The sequence below is a fragment of the Camelus dromedarius genome, chromosome 7 (assembly GCF_036321535.1).
Source record: "Camelus dromedarius isolate mCamDro1 chromosome 7, mCamDro1.pat, whole genome shotgun sequence".
In the NCBI taxonomy this organism is placed as follows: Eukaryota; Metazoa; Chordata; class Mammalia; order Artiodactyla; family Camelidae; genus Camelus; species Camelus dromedarius.
In genome coordinates, this window is record NC_087442.1 from 63,920,093 (window position 1) to 63,941,045 (window position 20,953).

General features: G+C 36.7%; 1 protein-coding gene across 5 annotated transcripts in view; it reads right to left on the minus strand.

The window, feature by feature from the left end:
- Positions 1–20,953, minus strand: part of CDK14 (cyclin dependent kinase 14) — a 555,862-nt gene that overhangs the window by 339,159 nt on the left and 195,750 nt on the right. For all 5 annotated transcript variants that reach the window (XM_031454861.2, XM_031454862.2, XM_010978019.3 and 2 more), the window contains one exon: positions 12,822–12,916. In XM_031454861.2, coding sequence (XP_031310721.1) covers positions 12,822–12,916 — 95 coding nt within the window. The remainder of the gene's footprint in view (positions 1–12,821; positions 12,917–20,953) is intronic.

Consider the following 20,953-nt stretch of genomic DNA (forward strand, 5'->3'; position numbering starts at 1 on the left):
ATGGTTCTAAACACTCCAAATGGAGTCATTCACATGTATTCGTCACAGCTATGTGAAATCAAATCCATTATAAGCACTATTTTCATAGGTGAGAAAATGAACCTTAACCCAGTTGTTCAATAAATACCATCCTTATTTCATGAGCCTAATTACAAAGAGAAAGCACTGAGAGAGAAAAGATTCACAAAAATAGATGTTATTTAAAAATTACAATAGTATCAATGAGGAAAAATTGGCTGAGAAGAGAAATCAATGTGTTACATAGTAAATTCAATAATAAATAAAAAGATGAGATATCTAAGAAGGAAAATGTTCTTGTAGGTCTAAGTCCTAAATGAGATGAAGTTGGCAATAAAAGCAACTATTTCAGATCTATGTCTTATCAGAAGAAGAAAGGGGAGACCATTTATCAGGGACATATGGAATAAAGTTCAAGAGACAAAGGAAACAGAGCTCCTCAAATTTCTTCATCAAGAATACATTTTAAGTGTTTCCTTAATCATTTTCTCTCTCCTTTCTCACTGACTCCTTTGTTATCGTCTATACTCATACTCAATTCCTTCCCATTCAATTTAAAGCCAAAAAAAAAAAAAAAACACTACTATTTTTACCCTTTCTTCTTATTCTCCTCTCCTTCCCTACCTCACTCCTCAAAAGAATAACTTGCATTTCAGCCTCCATTTTTCCCCTTTCTCTCTTCAATCCAAAGCAATTTAGTCTCTGTCCCCACCAGTTCCCTATACATAGTTATGAAAAAACCTCCCTAATTGCAAATGTAATGGATTCTTTCAGGACTATCTAATTTGACTTGCTGAATATTTGCACCATCATCCAATCTTTTCCATAACTCTTCCTTCCCTGGTGCTTGGCTGGTTTTCTTGCTCTCCCTCTGGGCAATCCCTCTCGTATACTTTGGTTCTTCCTTTGTCTAACGTTCTAACTATTGGTGTTCTATTATTTCATCTCTTCTATGCCACTCAGAGATGTGGTATAGTCTACTTTAATTTAATAACCCTCCATGCTTTACTTTGGGCACAGTCCCAGGTGCACTCAACTTCTCCAGAGTTTAAACATTAAAACTTTTCCCAGGACATGAATTGAAAAACAAAAAAAAAAGTGTCGCTCTGCTTAACTTAGTCCATTGCCTTCTCATTAGGAATGCAGCTTCCTCTGGGATCCCCAATTGGCCTCGTTTGTAACATTTATTTGGTTTCCCGGTATTTCCATTTCCCTCTTCTCTCTCCTAAGAGGTTTGATCAGACACACAACAAAAGCCTCTGGTTCCTTTTCTGCTTCCTCAGGGGACTTTTTTGTCTGTCGGTACCTGTGCTGCCTGCTAAACTGCTTCAGAATTCACTCTTATCTCACCCATCAGGCCAATTAGGAACGACATCTATCTTACTCTCTGTTGAGTTACAACGGGGCTTTCAACTGTTAACCAAAGTTCCTAGTGTTTACCATTTTTCCCTCAGCTCAGTCAATGCTGCTGGATCCGTAGGATCACTGATTTAAATCCCTGAAAACAGAGATAGTTACAAACAGCAATCCCAAGGAGACCATTTTGAACTAGAGACAGCATTATCTTTTCATTTTCAAAGAATTTGTTTATACAGGGAAATACATGTCTGTTTCCTTCAATCCTAGAAGGAAGGGTGTGCATATCTGCTTGGAAACAACCGTTAAGCATGAAAAATGTCTCATGCCTGAGATCTTTAAAATAATCTCCTTTCTGTCTGAGACTTTTCTGAGCTCGGATATTTTTCTGCATAAAAGCCACCGAGTTCGTATTATTGTTTCCATTTTCAGATTCTAGTGACAGAGGTGGATATCACTCTTCAGTTCATCATGATGGGGCAACAAAGGAAAGCCTGAAGTTGAACTTCCAGGGCGACCAAGCATACTTAGGGATAGAATCAGATCAAGCCCTACTCCTTTTTTCCAAAGCCTTCCCTTTTCATCCTGGCCTTCTAGATCTCGTATTCCTTAAAAATCACCCCAAATCAACAGTGTCTACGATCCAGTTCTGCACTTGATGACTCTGTACAATTTGCAGTTCTAAATTTTCAAGTACATGCCATCTCTCCATTATTATAATTGCTCCTAATGATATAGCAGCCTCCTTTTGTATGCATCAGTGCTAAATAGACTGCAAGCATCTGACTAAAACTTATGTGGCATGACAATCTACCAGCTTGGAGCTCTAAAAGCTCCTGATTTCACCCAAGGCCTAACTTACTCATTAACTCATGTTTTGAATTTCCATTATTTCCCCTACCTTGAATTACTCTGAGCCTATTATTTATGTCATGAGTAGTAAGGGATCTGTGTAAAGTCTTTTGAATTTTAGACTGATTAGCCACTATTTCACAAAAATCGTTAAGTCCAGTTTCCATACTTTGCTGTCCAAGAGCATGTGCTGTACCTAAAACTCATTAACCAGCCATGAAACTTCTTAAATTAATTGACAAATCTGCATTAGAGGTTCAATGACAATCACAAAAAAACTCAAAAAAGCTCCCAAAGATTCACTGCAATTAATGCTTCTAAATCCTCAACTGGAGTTTACAATAAAATATTTTAATCAAATTTCATTTTTTGGCAAAATGTTTTATCAAGTTTCTAGAAGAATAAAGCAGTATAAAAGGACAGTGATCATACAGTTTATCATCCAAATGGGGACATTAAATAGTAAAAACAATTAATTAGTAAAAAAAGAAGCACTATTAATAATTCCACAAAGACAACAAACATAAACCAGGATTGTTCTAGGCAAGCCAGTACATAAGGCCCTTTATATTAAAGGTATGTTTTAGGTAAACAACATATAGTTGAGTCATTTTTTATCCACTCTGACAATCTCTGTCTTTTAATTGGTGTATTTAGACCAATTACATTCTAATTGATTTTCATATAAGTGTATTAATATCTATCCTGTTTGTAACTATTTTCTATTCATTGTATTTGTCTTCTCTCCTCTTCTTTTTCTCTCCCCTCTGATTTTAATTGAGCATTTTATATGATTCCATTTTATATCCTCTTAGTGAATCAAAAATAATTTTTAAAAATTTTGTAGTGGTTATCTGTGAGTTACACAATACATTTCTAACTAACCTAAGTCTACTTTCAAATAACACTGTAACGTAGCACAGGTACCTTATAACAGAGCATTCTCAATTTCAACCATCCACCCCTTGTGATATTGCTGTCACTCATTTTACTCTATATGTTATAATCACTCAGTACATCGCTACCATTATTGGTTTAAATAAGCAGTTCACTTTCAGATCAACTATGAAGAAAAATGAAAGACTTTATTTTACTTTTGTTTATTCCTTCTCTGACACTCTTCTTTATATAGATTCACGTTACTGATCTGTATCATTTTACTTTTGCCTGAAGAACTTTTTAAACATTTTTTTTACAGGACAAGTCTACCAGCAATGAATTCCCTCAGTTTTTGTTTGAGAAAGTTTTTATTTCTCCTTGACCTTTTTGAAAGATACTTATTGGATACAGAATTCTAGGTTGATGAATTTTTTCAGTATTTTCTTTAAGTATGTCGCTCCACTCTCTTCTCGCATGCAGGTTTCTGATAAGAAGTCTGATGTAATTTTTATCCTTGCTCCTCTATAGGTAAAGTATTTTTTCCTCTAGCTTCATTCAAGATTTTCTTTGTCTCTGTATGTCTGTAATTTGAATATGATACCAAACTGCAGGGGTTTGTTTGTTTGTTTTTTGGGTTTTGCATATATACATATATACACACAAGTACATATACATCATGCATACATACACAGACACAGACACACACACACACACACACACACACACACACACACACACAGCATCAGCCCTCTGTATCCATGGGTTCAACAACTTCAAGTTCAACCAACCTTGATTGAAAATTCTACAAGCTCTCTGGTCCTGGAACCAATCCCCTGAAGGTTCCAAGAAATGACTCTCTCTCTCTATGTATACACACACACACACACACATACATACATACACCATATATATAGCTTACTTGGTATGCTCTCAGCTTCATGGATCTGTTGTTTGGTGTCTATTAAAATTTTGGAAAGTTTCTGCCATTATTACTTCAAATACTTCTGCTCCATTCTCTCTTTCCTCTGCCGGTATTCCAATTACATGTATGTTATACTTTTTGATATTATTTCCCAGTTCTCAGATGTTCTGTATGTTTTTTCTCCTTTGCATTTCAATTTGGGAAGTTTCTACTGACCTGTATTCAAGCTCACTGATTCTTTCTTCAGCAATGTTGAGTCTACTAATGAGCACATCAAAGTATCTTTCATTTCTGTTACAGTTTTTCATCTTCAGCTTTTTCTTTTGATTTTCTAGCATTTCATTTTCATCTTCTTTTGATTCTTTTTTAGAGTTCTCATTTCTCTATTTACATTACCTATCTTTTCTTGCATGTTGTCTATTTTTTTCTGTTAGAGCCCTTAACATATTAATCACTGTTACTTTAAATTCCCTCTTTGGTAACACCAATCTCTGTGTTATATCTGAGTCTGTGATGACTGTTTTCCAGGCTGCATTTTTTTCTCTTCTTTCGTAGTGTCTTGTAATTTTTTGTTCAAAGTCAAACATAAGGATTTATGTTAATCTGGCTACAATTTAAATTATTCTTGTGTTCCTGTTCTTGTCTCCTCTTGACGTCAGGCTTCCCTTGGTACTCCACCTCATAGTCAATCTGTGTCTTGCAACTCTCTCAGCTGGAATCCACTCTCATTACACTGGAGCCCTGATGGATTGGTGGTAAAGTATGAGAGAATATGAATATTCTAAAATCTTCTGAGTAAACCTAAGTTATTTTAGTGGTTCTGCATCTTGGAGATGTGACCTACACAAGTGTTTCTCCTGTGATACAGCTTTTTCTCCCTTAAACTCCTATTTCTTTCCCTGACTGCAGTGTTTCCAATCTATTTCCTTGAGGCCCTAACTATTATTAACCATGGTTTACCCACAGTCAGGCTAGAGAGAGCTGAATGGGAGAAACTCCCATCCGCCAGCTGGAATAAGGCTCTAGCACTGATTTACCCCTGCAGAGTAGGCTTTTGTGATGGAGAATACTCTGGCTGTATTTTATAAGGATTAATCTTCCCCCTCCTCTGCTAGAGCCACAAGGGGATCTTTCCATGATTTTCACTGTGAGAGCCTTGTGAGGTTCTTGGAGGCAAAGTCCAAGAAAATGTGGGGCCCTTCCTAAGACTGTGGCCCCCATGAGTTTTCTCTCTCACACTAACTGTGTCCAAACTCAGTCTCCAGTAATTCATCAAAATTACCATTTACGTGTCCCGCCAGTTTATGGCCCCAGTAGCTTTTACTCCAGGTAAGGAGATTCTGACTGTGTCTATCTGGATGTGTCTGTGTCTCCAGAGTTTAGTATGGTGATTTGCCTTGTGATCGCCATTCTCTGATGAACTGAAGAAAAGCAATTGGTTTTCATTTCGCCTAGCTTTTTCTCTTTATTAGGATGGGAGCAACAACTTCCAAGCTCTTCACATGTTGGACCTGAAGCCAGCAGTCCCACACTCTATGTCTTGAGATGTTCGCTCTGAGAATCCAGTCACCATGCTATTAGAAAGCCCAAGCTGTGTGAAGAAGCCAGCACCAATTTGCCAGCCATGTGAGACCACATTGGCAAATGGATCCCTCACATCCCAGTCAAGCTGATACTATATGGGGCAGAAACACACTCTTCCTGCCCAGCCCTTCCAAATGTGGATTCATGAGCAAAATAGACGACAGTTGTTGTTTGACCTCTCTGAGTTTGGGAGTGGTTCATTCTGCAGTCATATATAAGCAGAACATTCCTAAGACGACACTCAAGGCCTTACCTGCTTCTCAAAACTCAGTTCACACCAATTTCCCCCAAACTCCCAGTCACATGGGGCTTTCTGAGTCTGCAGAAGACACCAAGCTCCTCTCAGGGTGTGGCCTGAAATACTCTTGTCCCTGCTCTTTACTTGGTAGGCCACATCTCCTCCTTCAGATCTAAGTGTCCCCATTTCAGCAAGACTTCCACTGTCCAGCCATCCAAGATATACTCACTGCTTGCCCCTCTCTCTCACACAAACATATATAACCTACCACTCTCCGTCCTAATTCTTTCTCATAGCTCTCTTTTCCTTTATGCAATTTAAAATTACAATGGATCTTAAAATTTCTTGATTAATTTTTGCCTTCCCCACTAGATGACATGGTCCACAGAAAGAGAAACTCAGTTTTGTCGACCATTACATATTCTTTGCCTGGCCCAGTACACGGAAAACAGTGAGGGCTTAGTAAATATCTCTGAAGGAAAAAGATCTTTTAAATAGGCACTGCCTCTATGCATTCCTTGTCTACACCAGTGCTTCTCAATTTTCACACTATTGACACTTTGGGTGAAATAATTCTCTACTGAGGGAGACTGTCCTGTTCATTTGTATGATATTTCACAACATCTCTGGCATCTAGATTCCAGGAACACCTACTGCTCCCCGAGTTATGAAACCAGAAATGTCTCCAGATATCAGTAAATGTATCCTGGTTTAAACTAAAAGAATGACAATAATAATGAAGCAACTCAGGAATGTAGGTTTGCTTTAAACCTAAACCAATCTTACCATCATGTCTTCCTCCTAGTGTTCCTCAAAAACCACTTAGGCTGAACTATGAGAAAGAGATTCTAGGAGCCCTGGAATTATGCTAATTGGAAATTTCTATACTAACTCTTTCAAAAAAGTCCTCCACTCTCCAAAGAATGCCTCCATTTTCACCAGCTGGACCACAACTTTAAAGACAGCAAATATCACTGATTATTTTGACAGTCTTTCAATTAAAGGATCAAAGAATCCTGATAATAAATATGGCTAACAGAGGCCAACATTAAAACATTGTCTAATAGGAAAGTTATTCCTGTAAAGTTTGGTCTAATAATTGAAATCAGGCTTCTTACTTAAACAATATCTTCACTGTCACTTTGGTCAAAAAAGATTAGGCATTGTCTGTTTATCTGCTGCAAGGTAAATGAAACCAGCTGTACCCATGAACCAGCCTCTGATGCCTTGCACTCTTCCTCTAAAGGAAGTCAGGGCTGCATTTGCAATATGAATAGCTTTCAAGGTTTTTGAAAATAAAATTAGCAGATGTTGGTGGGTGAGCTATTATCCTTCTTAGACTAGGTAAGGATAAAAACTCTACTTTTCCAACTTTCATCTTACACACAAGGAGCACCAGATCTGAAAATCACACGGAGCAAATTCCATTCATCCCATTAGCTCTTTGTCTTTAATCCAGTTTCTCTTGTTGCATGCTGTAATGCTGTATGTGTGCATTCAATTACAAAGCTAACACTGATTGTGTTATCATTGTATGATGCCATTTTCATACCCTGTGACTAACAGTGTGGTTGCAGGCTTGATCTTTGAAGTGAGCTGTGATGACAAGCCTATGGATCCAAAGTCTAAAAGAAATCCAAGCACACCTAATGAGAAACAGAGAGTGCAGCAAAGCCTGTAAAATGTAATCAGACTTGCCTCCTTTTTGTACAGAGTTCCCATTTGTAGGCAGATAACCTCTCAGGACACTGGCAGTCAGCATGCCAGTCCAGGTGTCAACACTTAAGATTGAAACGTCAGTGAACCCAGAGTCCAGAGTTTTCCATCTGGGTAAGTGTGACTTTTAGAATTCTTCAAACTCCTTCTGATAGTGTTTCAGTGGAGCTGACCTTCAGGGCCAGCAGTAAGAGCCACCTCTTTAATCTCACCTATTCCGAAAAGGTGCTTAACGGTCGCTGCCTTTCTTCTTGCTACTGCTTGTTTTAATTAACAGCATTTCTTTTCCCCATTTCTCCTGGGGCTTTGAAGAGCTCTTTGAAATGTATTTAGTATAGTTCAGTCTTGGTTTGGCGTAGTCTCTCAATTTATGAGGTCGTTTAATTCAAGTTCAATTATTCAGCACAAATTGGCAGAATGAAATGCTAAAAGAAGACTGGCATTTTCAATCACATCAATCTCATGTTACATAAAGTGAGCAAATTCCTCCGTTGTTCTTAGTGACCTCTGAGATAACAATTTACAGCTGGCACAAACCAGTGTGGGCTGGCTTCTTGGTTTACCAGGCTCCCGCAGGAGTAAGGCTTTGGCATCTTCACCTCAACAGAAACTGAAGATAAGCAGAAAAGGGGACCAGAAATCAGGGTCATCTGGGGGATGACTTAGTCTGCATTAGTCCAATACTCTAATTCCAGAGGTGGAACCAAGAGCAGGGTTTTTCTTTCTCTAAATGACACCAGAAGTATGAGAAAATCAAAAGTAAGCAGCCACAGCTTCATGTCTCCCCTGGATAAAGTAGGAAGGAAAAGAGAGGAGTCTGTCCCAGGCAAGAGTAAAAGTTTATGGCTTCTCACCACTGATGGCAGGGTGCGGAAACCCGGGAAAATGAAGGCATGTGGGGAGGACTCAGGTGTGCTCCACCAGCAGATCCCAGTGTGCTAAGGGACATGTGGCTCCCACATGTTTGGGAGTTGAGGTGGCTGGTGCTCACAGCTCTTACCTGCAACAGCCAGGCATTTGTAGGTGCTGCCACATAAACAACCCCCCAAGCCTTCCCAATTATAGTGCTTAACACCAACTCCACCTTAACATTCAAACATAACACTTCTGCTTAATCAAAATTTGCACAATAATTAAAATAAATCAGCTTGCTTTTACTTTAAAGCCCTTGGGCGTTAACAGATTTTGTGAAGAATCTGGTAACAAAGAGTGAAAATTTCATTATATGTTCTTGGAGGACCAGGTTCCAAAAATATACACAGTGATGAGGGAAGCTTGAATTTACAGCCTCATGGTCTTTTAAATCAATCAGTCATCACTGGTGAGAACATATTTAAAATGCTTTAGTTAACATCATCCTCTCTCCTTCCTTTAGAAACTCCACACTATTTTACTGGGCCTTTCTTACTGCATTCTAGCTTATACAGAGACACGACATTCTAACTCATGCAGAGTTATGTACGTATATGGACCATTTCCCTTCAAGATCATTATGTTTCCTGAGGGCAGAATCCATATCTAAGTTCCCTCTTTTTCACCTACTGCATAGAAATGGCATAAAAACAACATGACAAACACTCATCGTTAGTTGAATAAGCTCAAAAAATGTTAACCAGTCTCTTACTGTACAAAGTCCTTGAGAAACTGAAAAGATGATTTCAAGGTGTTGAATTAAAGACATTTTTAAATGCCACATGTTTGAAAATGCAAAGTATTAGGCAATGCATTTTTTTTATCCTATATTACACGTTACAGGGATTTAGAAAAGAGAACATTATCAGGGAATCAAACCAGGATAAAGACTGGTAATCAGAGTGGTGATAAACTGCCTCCCTTCCCCAAATATAAACACATACATGCACAAAGAAAATATTAGGAAGCTGGAGAACACTGGTTTGAAAACAAAACGAAACTCTACTCATTTATAAAAATGTTGGAAGTTCAAAGCTTCTTTTTTTTTTTAGTAAGAAAACTTATTTGTGAGTGTTGTATGTTAATATGGTCACAGTTAACCAGCCACATTCTTCACAGCCAAGCTCACTACCAAGGGGGCTACACTACAGGAACTCCGGTCAGCTTCTCCCTATAAGAATAAGAAACTCGTAAGAACTCAAGAGTAATGAAAAGCTTTCTATTTCTCCTCAAGTTTCTAAACAATGGCTAATAGCAACTGTATCAAAGTCAACAATTACATAAATCTTTTCATGGGGGGGCAGGGGGTGAGGAGATATCCTTTGCTTATATTATTTGAACCATGAAATAAAAGATGATTTGCACATACCATAAGTAGGAAGAGAACATAGTCATGAACACAATGCCAAATTACTGAGGTTTGAAATTAATGAGTGTTATGGATTTAATTGTGTCCTCCAAGAGATATATTGAGAGTCAACCCCTCACATCTCTGGATGTGACCGTATTTGGAAATAGGGTCTTTACAGGAAAAATCAAGTTAAAATGAGATCATTACAGTGGGCCCTAATCCAAAATGACTAGTGTTCTTATAAAAAGGGGAAATTTGGACGTAGAGACAGATACACAGAGAAAGAACACCATGTGAACATGAAGGCAGAGATCAGGGTGATGTATTTAGGAGCCAGGAATGCCAAAGATGCCAGCATGCCACAGAAGCCAGGAGAGAGACATGGAACAGATTCTCCCTTCCAGGACCAACCCTCAGAAGGAACCAATTCTGCCAACACTTTGATCTTAGATCTGGCCTCCAGAACTATGAAATGATAAAATTTTGTTGTTGAAGCCAACCAGTCTGTACTTCATTTCAAAATCCTGGCAAACTAATACAAAGAGATTTATGGCAAAATCCAACCTTGACGCCTGTAAATCAAAACACATGTATGTAAAATGCTAAGAAGCCAAATATCAGCGGTATCTCTACAAATGCCAGGCAACTTTATTTCAAGGTAACGATAGCTGCTCTTGGGAAAGATGCTAAAGATAATGTTTACAGATGGAGGCAGAGATGCAGACAGCTATGGGAGAGTGATGAGGAGTACTGGAACAAGGATCCCAACACTGAGTTGACTCTTTAAATTATGTAGGGCTTCAGGCGACACACCAAACAAACTTGGCTCTCAGATGTTGCTAGATGGCACGTAACTGTTGTTCTTTGGCCTGACCTTGCCACCATAAAGCAAATAAGCACAGGCAGCCTGTCATCTCCTAAAGCAGGTGAGTGGTCAATGGCTTTCATCTCCAGCTGGAGGAAATTAAATAGTACATGTGACCAGCAGGCTTGAAACTACTTGAGAAAGCTGCCAAGACACATTGAGACCTGCTAGAGTGAGAAGTTTTAAATGTCCAGAACTATCCTTCTCAAAGATCACAAGTACTTAAAGGCAGTCTTTCTTTTATTCAGGCATAGTAAATGAAGAATTTTTGAACTTTCTCTCAAGATTTTGCCATCAAATCTTAAAGTTCAGCATTTAATAGAGTTACTAACTTGAATTTGGAAATCAGTTGAGCACATCTTTGGTGGGAAGGCACTTCAAAGTGACAGGTTTATTTCCTTTTAACGAAATAGTATGTTTGCTTCTGTTTGATTCACAGTTAAACAAGTCAGAGCATCTGGGAGAACCATCTGGAAGACTCAACAAGGACCAACCAAGTCTTTTCAAGGAAGTCCTTATACGGTGGAAGCAGTATATACAATGGTTAGGAAAAGACGGCTTCAAACCAGAAAGACAGGAGCCAAAACAAGCTTTGTGACTAATAACCTGTATGGACTTGGACAGGTGACTAAAATTCTCTAAGCACCAAGATGCCTGGTCCAACAGAGATGATAATAATAGGGCCTATCTTACAGAATGCTGCACGGAGTCAATGAGACAATGAATATACCACATTTTATACAAAGTAATTGCTTAATCCAGTGTAGTTATCTTCACCTTATTAACATTAAAGGTACAAGTAATTTTTATATAGTAGAGTACTTAACATTTCCTTAAGAAAAAGTACAAAAATGTGGGTCACACCTACCACTGAAATTAATTCAACCATTTAGGCCATTACCATGAAGTTCCGTAATGATCTAGAGACATAGTGAAGTCATTAACAGCCCTCAAAGATTTTGTTCTTTTTTCCAATCCCCATCATATTTATATTTTTTATTCAAATTTTTTAAAAGACCTTTTTTTGCAAATGTTTAAGATCTCAAAATTAACACACAATTTTTGACTTACAATATTTCTTAATTTCCTTACATATCTTCCTTTATCAGGAATATTGCTTCATCTTCTTAACTTGAAAACCATGAAGAAAGGTATAAGACTATATTCCAGAAAAGCCAAAGATCATCCAAATAAGTGCAAAGTCAAAAATTCCAATTATATGTTTAGAATGATCCTTCAGAGAATTTTCTTGTATATCTCTTTATCTAATTACTTAGCTTAGTAATTCAATTATTGCTAAGTAATTAATCAGAATTTCACATCTTTTATAATGACTTAAAAGAGACAACAACAAGGATAGTTTAGAAATTTGTTTTCAACATTCTTTGGTACTGTTACTAAGGTAAAATAAGGCTTTTGTCTACTGTACTTATTTCAGAAAGAGTATTAAAAGTTTCTACATGCCACCAAATACAATAACTTAGTGCTCTTAATCAATTAAGGGAGACGAAGGAGGCCTATCAGAAACACATGAGGACCAGCTTCTTAGGAATCGAAATCTGTGCCTTGACCCCAGGATAGTATGCAGGGAAGAGGACAAAGAAGGGAAGAGTTGTTTCTCTAAGTGAAAACATATGCCCCTTGATGCCAAAGCAGACAGGAAGAAACACAGTGTTTATAGTCTGTTTAATTAAGTGACTTCTGAAAGATGGAGTAAAAGCTCAATTTAAAAAGACACCAAGAATGGTCAATACATTTGGCTTTGTAAAATCAGTACCCTTATTCTTAAGCAAATGCTAAACCTCCATGAGAAATTAATCACATCATTCACCTGGAAATGAATTCTCATTTGAGGGTTCCAACTCCAAAGAGAGAAATAAAAAACAAAGTTGAGGGAGAGGTAGGACAGAAAAGATAAATTGGACAAGTCTGCAAAACTGCTCGCAGAAAAAAACAATTCTACTGAATTTTACACTTGGTAAACAATGACAACAACAATAATGACAGAAAACCTGAGGAAGGAAAATCTATTGTATGTTAAATAAAAATTCTTTAAATATACTATTACTTAGTACTGAGAGAGTGGGTATATTTTACACATGAAATATTCAAAAATTAATGAACTTACTTGCTTTTCCCTTTGTATACTGTAGCATAAGATCCTTCCCCTAGTTTTTCCAGTTTTTCATATGAGTCAGCTTTTCCAAATTTGGGACTTGTTGGCTAAAAATGAAGCAGAGGGTAAACAAGACAGATTGTATCAAACAAATTAACAATAAATTACCCAATTTTGCTGAAAATGTAGATTCTCTGTCAGTTTTTAAATAACTTTTTTCTGCTATAAGAATGTTTATTTTTAAAAACAACATAATAAGTATTCAGGGTACAAAACTCAGAAAATGCAAATGAACACAGTGTAGAAGTTTAAATTTACCCATAATCTAATCATCAACGGGGAACCACAATTAATATTGTGATATCTCTTCTAGTGCTATCTGTATGCTGACGATTGCTTTTTTACACAAATATGATTACACTATAGATACTGTTTTGTAACCTGCTTTTTTCTCCCACTCAATATATTATGAATATTTTCCATGTTATTATTCAATCTTCTAAAGTAGAGGCTGGCAAATCCAGCCCACCATCTATTTTTGTATATCCCATAAACTTAGAAAGGTTTTTACATTTTTTAATTGGGTGGGGGAGAGAATCTAAAGGAGAATGTAATTTCATAGCATGTGAAAATTATATAAAAATCAAGTTTTAGTGTCCATAAAGTTTACTGGAATGCAGCCACATTCATTCATTTACATACTGTCCTCTGACTTTCAAGCTACAAGAGAGTGGTAGTTACCACAGAGATCGTATGGCCAACAAAGCTGAAAATATTTACTACCTAATCCAGGCTGTAAATCATGACTGTTCAAAATTCAGTCATCTAAAGTTACTCCTCTAATACCTTTTAACAATAATGCAAACAGATAATCAAAGATGTGTCATTCAGTTAGTATCTTTTCTGTCCTAACATAAAAGGAACTCTATGTCTACATACATCAATCCTTAAGGTTTAGCCACAACAATATAACTCTTCCTTAAGAAACTGTACATCCCATCAACACCACAGAAGGGCTTGAGTGAGTGGTCTCATCACTCTTGCTGTGCTCAACTTCCACCCCAACTTTCACCAGAAAGCAAGAAAAGGGGAGTGTTGTCCTCCAGGGGATATATTATCTATTATTTAAATGTTATTATAAAAGGATAATATTGAAACATATTAGAAAATGATAATTATATAAGAAATTAAAAACACCTTGAAAGGATTATGTAATCACAGTTATAAATAAATTTATAATTGATTAAAACATTACTAATGATCGTGGTACTCTGTAAGAAACCAATTTTAGAAGCTTAGGGAAAGAAATTCTTGCAGAAAGTTTATAGTACACTATTCTTAACCATGCACTCTTACACCACTTACAAAAAACACAGCATACTCACAATGAATCTGACTCCCACAATCTATAAGGATTTTATGTGATGAACTGAGCAATGCTTCTTACCTCCTTCCCACCCAAAATGCCACATAGTTACAGAAAAGATATTTTTCAAAAATAGTAAATCAGGAACAGAGATGGGAACCAAAAAAGAGTGCAAATATCTAATCAGATACTTTGAGGAATTCTAAAAGATAAAAAGTAAACAAAATCAAAATTTCAGAGAAAAGACTGAAGGAACTTAAAGTCCTAACATGTAGGAGAAGACTAGTACAGATAAAAGAAGCAAGACTCTCCAGGTAAATATGAGACTAATCAACACAGTTGAGCACATGGTGTCCTCCCAAGCAAACTGCAGGAAATTCTGCAGAGGAGACAGCTGAGAATGTAGGTATTCCGGCTAGCAGGAGAGAGCAAGGACTAAAGTTGCCAATATCTAGAAAAAGGATGACATCCCCCATGCCCAAATTTTAATTCTTGGGCACATAATCACTAGAGACAACTTATAGAAAACAGAATAAGCTGACAGCAATTCTCAAATACAAAAATGAGTATGCAAGCAAAAATCACAAATCATTTCAGAAAAGAAAGCATAAAATTCAATAGGCAAATAAGCTAAACCCTGATAAGAGAGCTGACACTGCAAAGGTAAGAATAACTTTTAATAAAAATAGCCAGTGCTTCAGAGAGATTTAAGAATATATCACAACCTTGAAAAAGAAATATAATGGTTATTTAGAGATTAAGTATTTAATCAGCGGAAAAAACATGCATAGGCAGTGAATAAAAGAATGGACATAGGTGAAAAAGTAATAAACTGAACATTCGAACATAATCCTCCCAGAAAACTCTAGGGAGAGGTAGCATCTAAACGGAAACATTATTCAACAAGCAAAATATTTTTTAGACAATAATGGCTGAAGAAAGACAATCCCAATATTCAAAACCATTTTCCCTTTTCATTTTGAAAATATTCCTTGTCTTTTTTCAGCCATTTTATCTCAATATAAGATGTAGCTGGAGTGATGGGGGAAGTGCAGGAAGGCAAGAAAAGATAAAAAAGGAGAAATAAAAGCATGCTGAGACTTACTGGATTGTTTAGGATAGACTGCAGATACTGATTAACTCCAAATGCATAAGTTTTAGTGTATTTCTTAACATTTAAAAGGTAATTGCTGGAATAAGTAAGATGTACAAATTCCAAACAAATTAAGGAGGGAAGAAATAGAAGAAAAAAAGTACAAGGAAGAAGGGGGAAGAGGGTAAGGAATGAGAAGTTAAGAGAAATGGAGGGGTATGCAATAAGAAAGCATATTAAGTAAAAAAGCATAAAATAAGAAGGAAGTTAAATCCAAACATATCAATAATTATAATAAATATAAATTTTAAAACTCTGTTTATTAACAGAAAGTTCTTTGATTGGAAAGACAAAGAAAATCTAGCAACATGCTAGAGAGAAGAGACAAAATTAAAACAAAAGTAAATCTGAAAATAAAGGAACATGGAGAAAATGTAGAAAAAAAATTTTCCCCATGCATTACAGCAATATTGATGGTAGACAAGACAGAATTCACAAAACAGCAAATAGATTAAATTAGTATATCCTATAAATATGAACATTAAAATCCACCAAGCAATTTAATAATCATAAACTAGTATGAGCCCAACAACATAGTTTTGTAGTGTATCAAACTGCTGGTAGCAATAAAATGAGAAATTATCAAATCCACAGTGATAACTGGAGATAAACATACATCACTCAGACCTCACAGAGCAAGCAGATGACCAATAAGTAAGGGATATATAGTCTTGAATATTAGAATTAACATCTTAATCTAATATACATATTAATATATATTCTTTTCAAGTATATATTTAACATTCACAAAAAATGGCCAGATAAGCCCTCCAAAAATCTCTGAATACTTCTTCTGAACACAATGCAATAAATGAGAGAATATGGATAAAAGGAAAATTTATCCTTTAAGTTGTTTAGCCACATGGGCTAAAAAGAAAATCAAAATTGAAAATTCATAAATAATTATGTGGCACTGAGGATATGACATTTTAAGACCAATGGGATGCAGCCAAATTAGTATCTATAACAAATCTGAATATATGTACACAGAACAGAAAAGAAGAAAAGTTGAAAGTATAATTTGAACAGCTGGAAAAGGAACAAGAAAAGACACAGTACGAAGGAATTAATAAAGAAGACGGACCATCTATTTTTTTCTTCAAGAAACTTGTAAAGTACCAACCATGTGTTGAGTTGCATCAAGTAAAACTTAATGGAAAATTACATTCAAAAGCGCCTGACTAGTCCTGTGTGGGTTATGTTCTCATGCATTTTTCATCACCGAGAAACAGCTTGCGAATGTCACACTTTACCATCACCCTCCTGAGCCCAAGTTTTAAATAGAAAATTTTAAAACTATATTAAACTTCAGTATAAAATGATCTTCAATGGGGAAAATATTGTGTTCACAGTTCCATTCTAAATTATTTAAAATCAGAATGAGAAGTCTGTATGTTTCCTTTTGTGCTCCTTTAAGAATAAATCCAATTTAAGTTTTAGAAAAAAGTAGCAGCAGAAAATTACCTCTTTAGTCCTATTAAGAGATAAACTGCTAATGTGCATTTAAAGCAAGCACAAGACACACAAAATTGGTAATAGAATAGGAAGCTAATATTTTCTCTTCCTATAAAGGCACAAAATTTTCTAAAAATGATATATTTCACTCTTCACACACTGCCTTATATAAGTTGATGTAATCATTTTAAGGCATAGATCCTATTAAACTTACCACTTGAAGAAACTGAGTTGAGGAAATTAGAAAAACAAGAATACTCTTTTTTAGCCTACATCCCATTTATCTACAAGAAAAATCAAATAAGAGATGCTAATGGTACAAAGTATTCTATTTATCTAATGGAATGGATTTGGATGCATTAGCTACCGTGGTTAAAGTACATTCTATTAACAATGTGATGGTAGAAAATTAATATTTTGCCACATTAAGTGGAAAAACAGTCAATGGGATTTTCCCTGTGAAACTGGTAAGCACACATTGTGGAAATATACTGTAATTTACTGATCAATCATGCTAGTACCATATGAAGAATCACACACATGTGATACCTCTCTAAAAGTTGTTCTAGTCAACAAAAGAATGGGACTATGGAACAGACCACGTCTATGAGATAGTCTGAGCTTTAAGAGTTAGATTCTTGTAAAGTTGGTCTCCTATTTTAAGTACACAGAAATGTTCTGATCTGTAATTACTATGCATATAAATAATGAATCCAAATGCCAAGTGTTTAAAGAGGCCAATAATACACTTCTCCCTATCAAATGAGCAAACTAAGAATAATTCAGAAAGAGAAGCCCTATTCTGTTTGATAATTAAAATTCAAGCTTTTGGTTTGCCTTTCTTTTTTCTTGCAACTTTATTAAATCATGACATTGAAACAAAGATGCTAGATCAAACCAATATATAGTCAACCCTGAACATTATTTTGGCTCTTTGACATCAGGTGCATGGATAGATGAGAAACAGCTTTATGGGGCAACTATTCTCTGCTTATCGCTTCCCTACTTAAGTGCAGGTTAGAAATAGCACTTTAGAGAACTGGAAATACAGAGGGCTAATCAGCAATTATTAACAGACACTAACTGCACAGAGATGTAGAATTTAATGAGATAATGTTAATACATTTTTTTAAAAAGAATAAAGGTACAGAGGACAATCAATTGTCTGGATCAGTGGAGGGGAACATTGGCATGAATAATGAAAAAGTCAAGATAATATTCCAGCTGAAAGGTGTTTGCCATCCCGCCCTGAAGGAGACGCTCCTGGCCCTTGCTAGTTCTAGTTCATTGTTGTGCAAGCAACAAAAACAACCAGCTAAAATCAAATGTTTATAGTGTTCCATGCTTTGAGTTTATCACTTTAAATACATTACCTAAATTTAATCTATCACCCTAAGGTTGGTTCTATTAGTATCCCTCTTTGAAAGGAAGAATTTAAGATGGGAGAAATAAAGTCACTCATCTAAGATCCTATAGCTAACTGCAGAGCTAGAATTCAAACCAAACTGATGTGAACTGAAAACTTATTTTCTTCACCACCACTATTACATTGGCAGAATCTTCCCATGGAGACCTAACTCCCACCTGAATGGAGGAGATAGCAAACCATTCTTAAGTCCAAAATCCACTGAAATCCTATGTCTAGAAATAAAGATGGTGTTTTGAACTGTATTTTTATAAACCGCATGAGGATACCTCAGCATTCACTGTAATGATACCATAATATGGTTCTAAGAATGTCTACAGTTTAACACTGAATTCACTGAAAATTTACTTTAACTGTCATACATAATCCTTTACTTAAGATTGTTGATGACCCCCTGAACTGTAGAAAAACCACAAGTAAGAACCACTGCTCTATCACATTATCCTAATAATTGGAGAGTGGGTGTGAGGGTAAGGTGGGAAGAATTCAATCAGAACTGTGCGACGTCCTTAAACAAGGGTTTGAGTCAAACCTTCCCTGGCTAATTTTTCTTCTGCCTTTGATATTCACAATAGGCTCTACCATCCTATATTTCTAACACTTCTAAATCCAGCCACACTAAGATAATTTATAGTTGATGTGTAACTTGGTTACAAAATAGATCTAAATGCTAGATGGAAGGATAAACCCACCCACCACACGTGCTAACAACCTGATACGGTGGCTTCGTTCTATCTGGGAATTTCCCAGTCTCCACAAGAAGGAGGCAATGCCATGATGAGATCCCCAAGGATGAGCACCTGAGAACTGAAGTGAGACTCTCATTTTCAGGTCTGTACCCTCCTCCTCTCTTTCCAAATTGGGCTTGCCTATCATGAGATGTAGATTTTTTTTAATGAGGGAAGGAAGTAAATTTGGAGGAATTTGTGGAATGTATAGAGGATCCTAATCTGAAAATATGTTCTCTTCAAGCTTAAATTATGATAGCACAGTTCAATGAAATACTTTCTAAATTGGGCAGAAGACAGGCAGTCTCACATCGCACTCCCAATAGTTCTAGCTATTAAAGAGCACAGTGGGTTGGAAGAGGTGGTAGAAAAATAGGAGCAAGTTTGTCCTGTCAGTGATACTAAGTACGTCCCAGGGACAAGGCCCAGGAAGAGTAGGCACTCAAAAACATCTGAAACAAATAAACACAATCTGTCAACACCTCTTGAAATATACCAATGTAATAAAATCACATTCTTTAAATTCTGCTTAAATTTTAAAGCAACACTGCCTGGACAAAATCAGGAAGTAGCAACGAGTGTGGTGGTCACTAAGGTCCAGGCATTCCTGGTTCCTTGACTTCGTGACTCCTCACATAGACAATGACCAGTATGCGAGCAGCAGAGAGATGAATACAGAGTTAGGAAGATGCACTAATGAATAGTAGTTTCTACCAGTCTTTCTAAGAAACAAGAGTGGCTATCCTGCTTTCCTCACTAAAACAGGGGTGGCAATGCCACACCTCTACTCACTTCCTCCCTCCCTCCCAGCCGCACTCCTGGAGCCTATTCAGGATAACTAACACTCTCAAAGAAATAGCAATAAAATAAAGATATGACATTAATCCTGGTGGTCCTTAGGTAAAGGAACTCCTTTGAGGCTTATCAGCCTTAAAAAAAATCTTTAAAAATAACAAAATCTAAGTTTATAAAACCCTCTTGCCAGTGAGTATGAAATGATCAAACCCATACACTGTTGGGCAGGGTGTCAGATGGTGTTACACAAGAATGTGTAACCACCTCCATTTTCTGTCAAGAATCCAAAGGAAAACCGTCTTTCCATGAGAAAGAGTATAATAAAATTCCCCTTCCCGTTGCAATGAGGGAGAGAACAAAAAGGCAGGAAGCAGAAAGGACTCAGGATAAAACAGAATACTATAGCATGGAGTTAAAAAAGAAAAGGGAACTATTTCCAGCTCTAGCAGGAAAGAGCAAAGACCTTTCTTCCAGGGCATAGAGAAGGGAAGCAAAAACTCCCCAAATGAAAAGAAGGCAAAGCAGCTTCCATACAAAGTAATATAAACACTCTGACATATAAGAAAGGCACCTCAGGGTGGACCAGGGAAGGGTAAACCCAGAAAGAAACTCTCAGGAAAGAGGACCTAAAAGAAGTTAACATTGTAATAGGAGAGAAACAGTGGAAATTTCGAGTTAAACATGGTAGCTTGAACACAAGTATTTATCTCTCCCCCTTACCAATATGTACTAAAATGATAGTAAAGTTATAATCCACAAGGGCAAACAGAATGAGTAAGGAGAAGATTTCAGACAAGACACAAACAAGAATTTCAAGATGGGAGACAAATGGATAGGAGGTCATGGACAAGGATGATGACCAAAGATGGAAACCAATAAGAAATAAGTCAATTCTTAACTTCAGAACCCCAGAAACACTCAAGAATTGGAGGCTGAACTTCAAGGAGAGGACAAAAACAAAATGATCTGTTGGAGTGGATTTAAGGAACAGGTCATTTCCCCTAGACTCTCCCAGTCAGATGTCTGCTCCTCCCTGAGCCCAGCACAGGTTTATTCTCTGAAGAGGTTGGACCTGAGAGACTCGGAACTGGGACACCAAGCACCATGGAAACCAGGATAAGATCCAGACTGAAAGAAAATGAAGCACAAAATGAAGCACAAGAACTCCCTTCTTGATCATCTCAGAATAACAGCAGGTAGGCTTACATACCCTAAAAAACA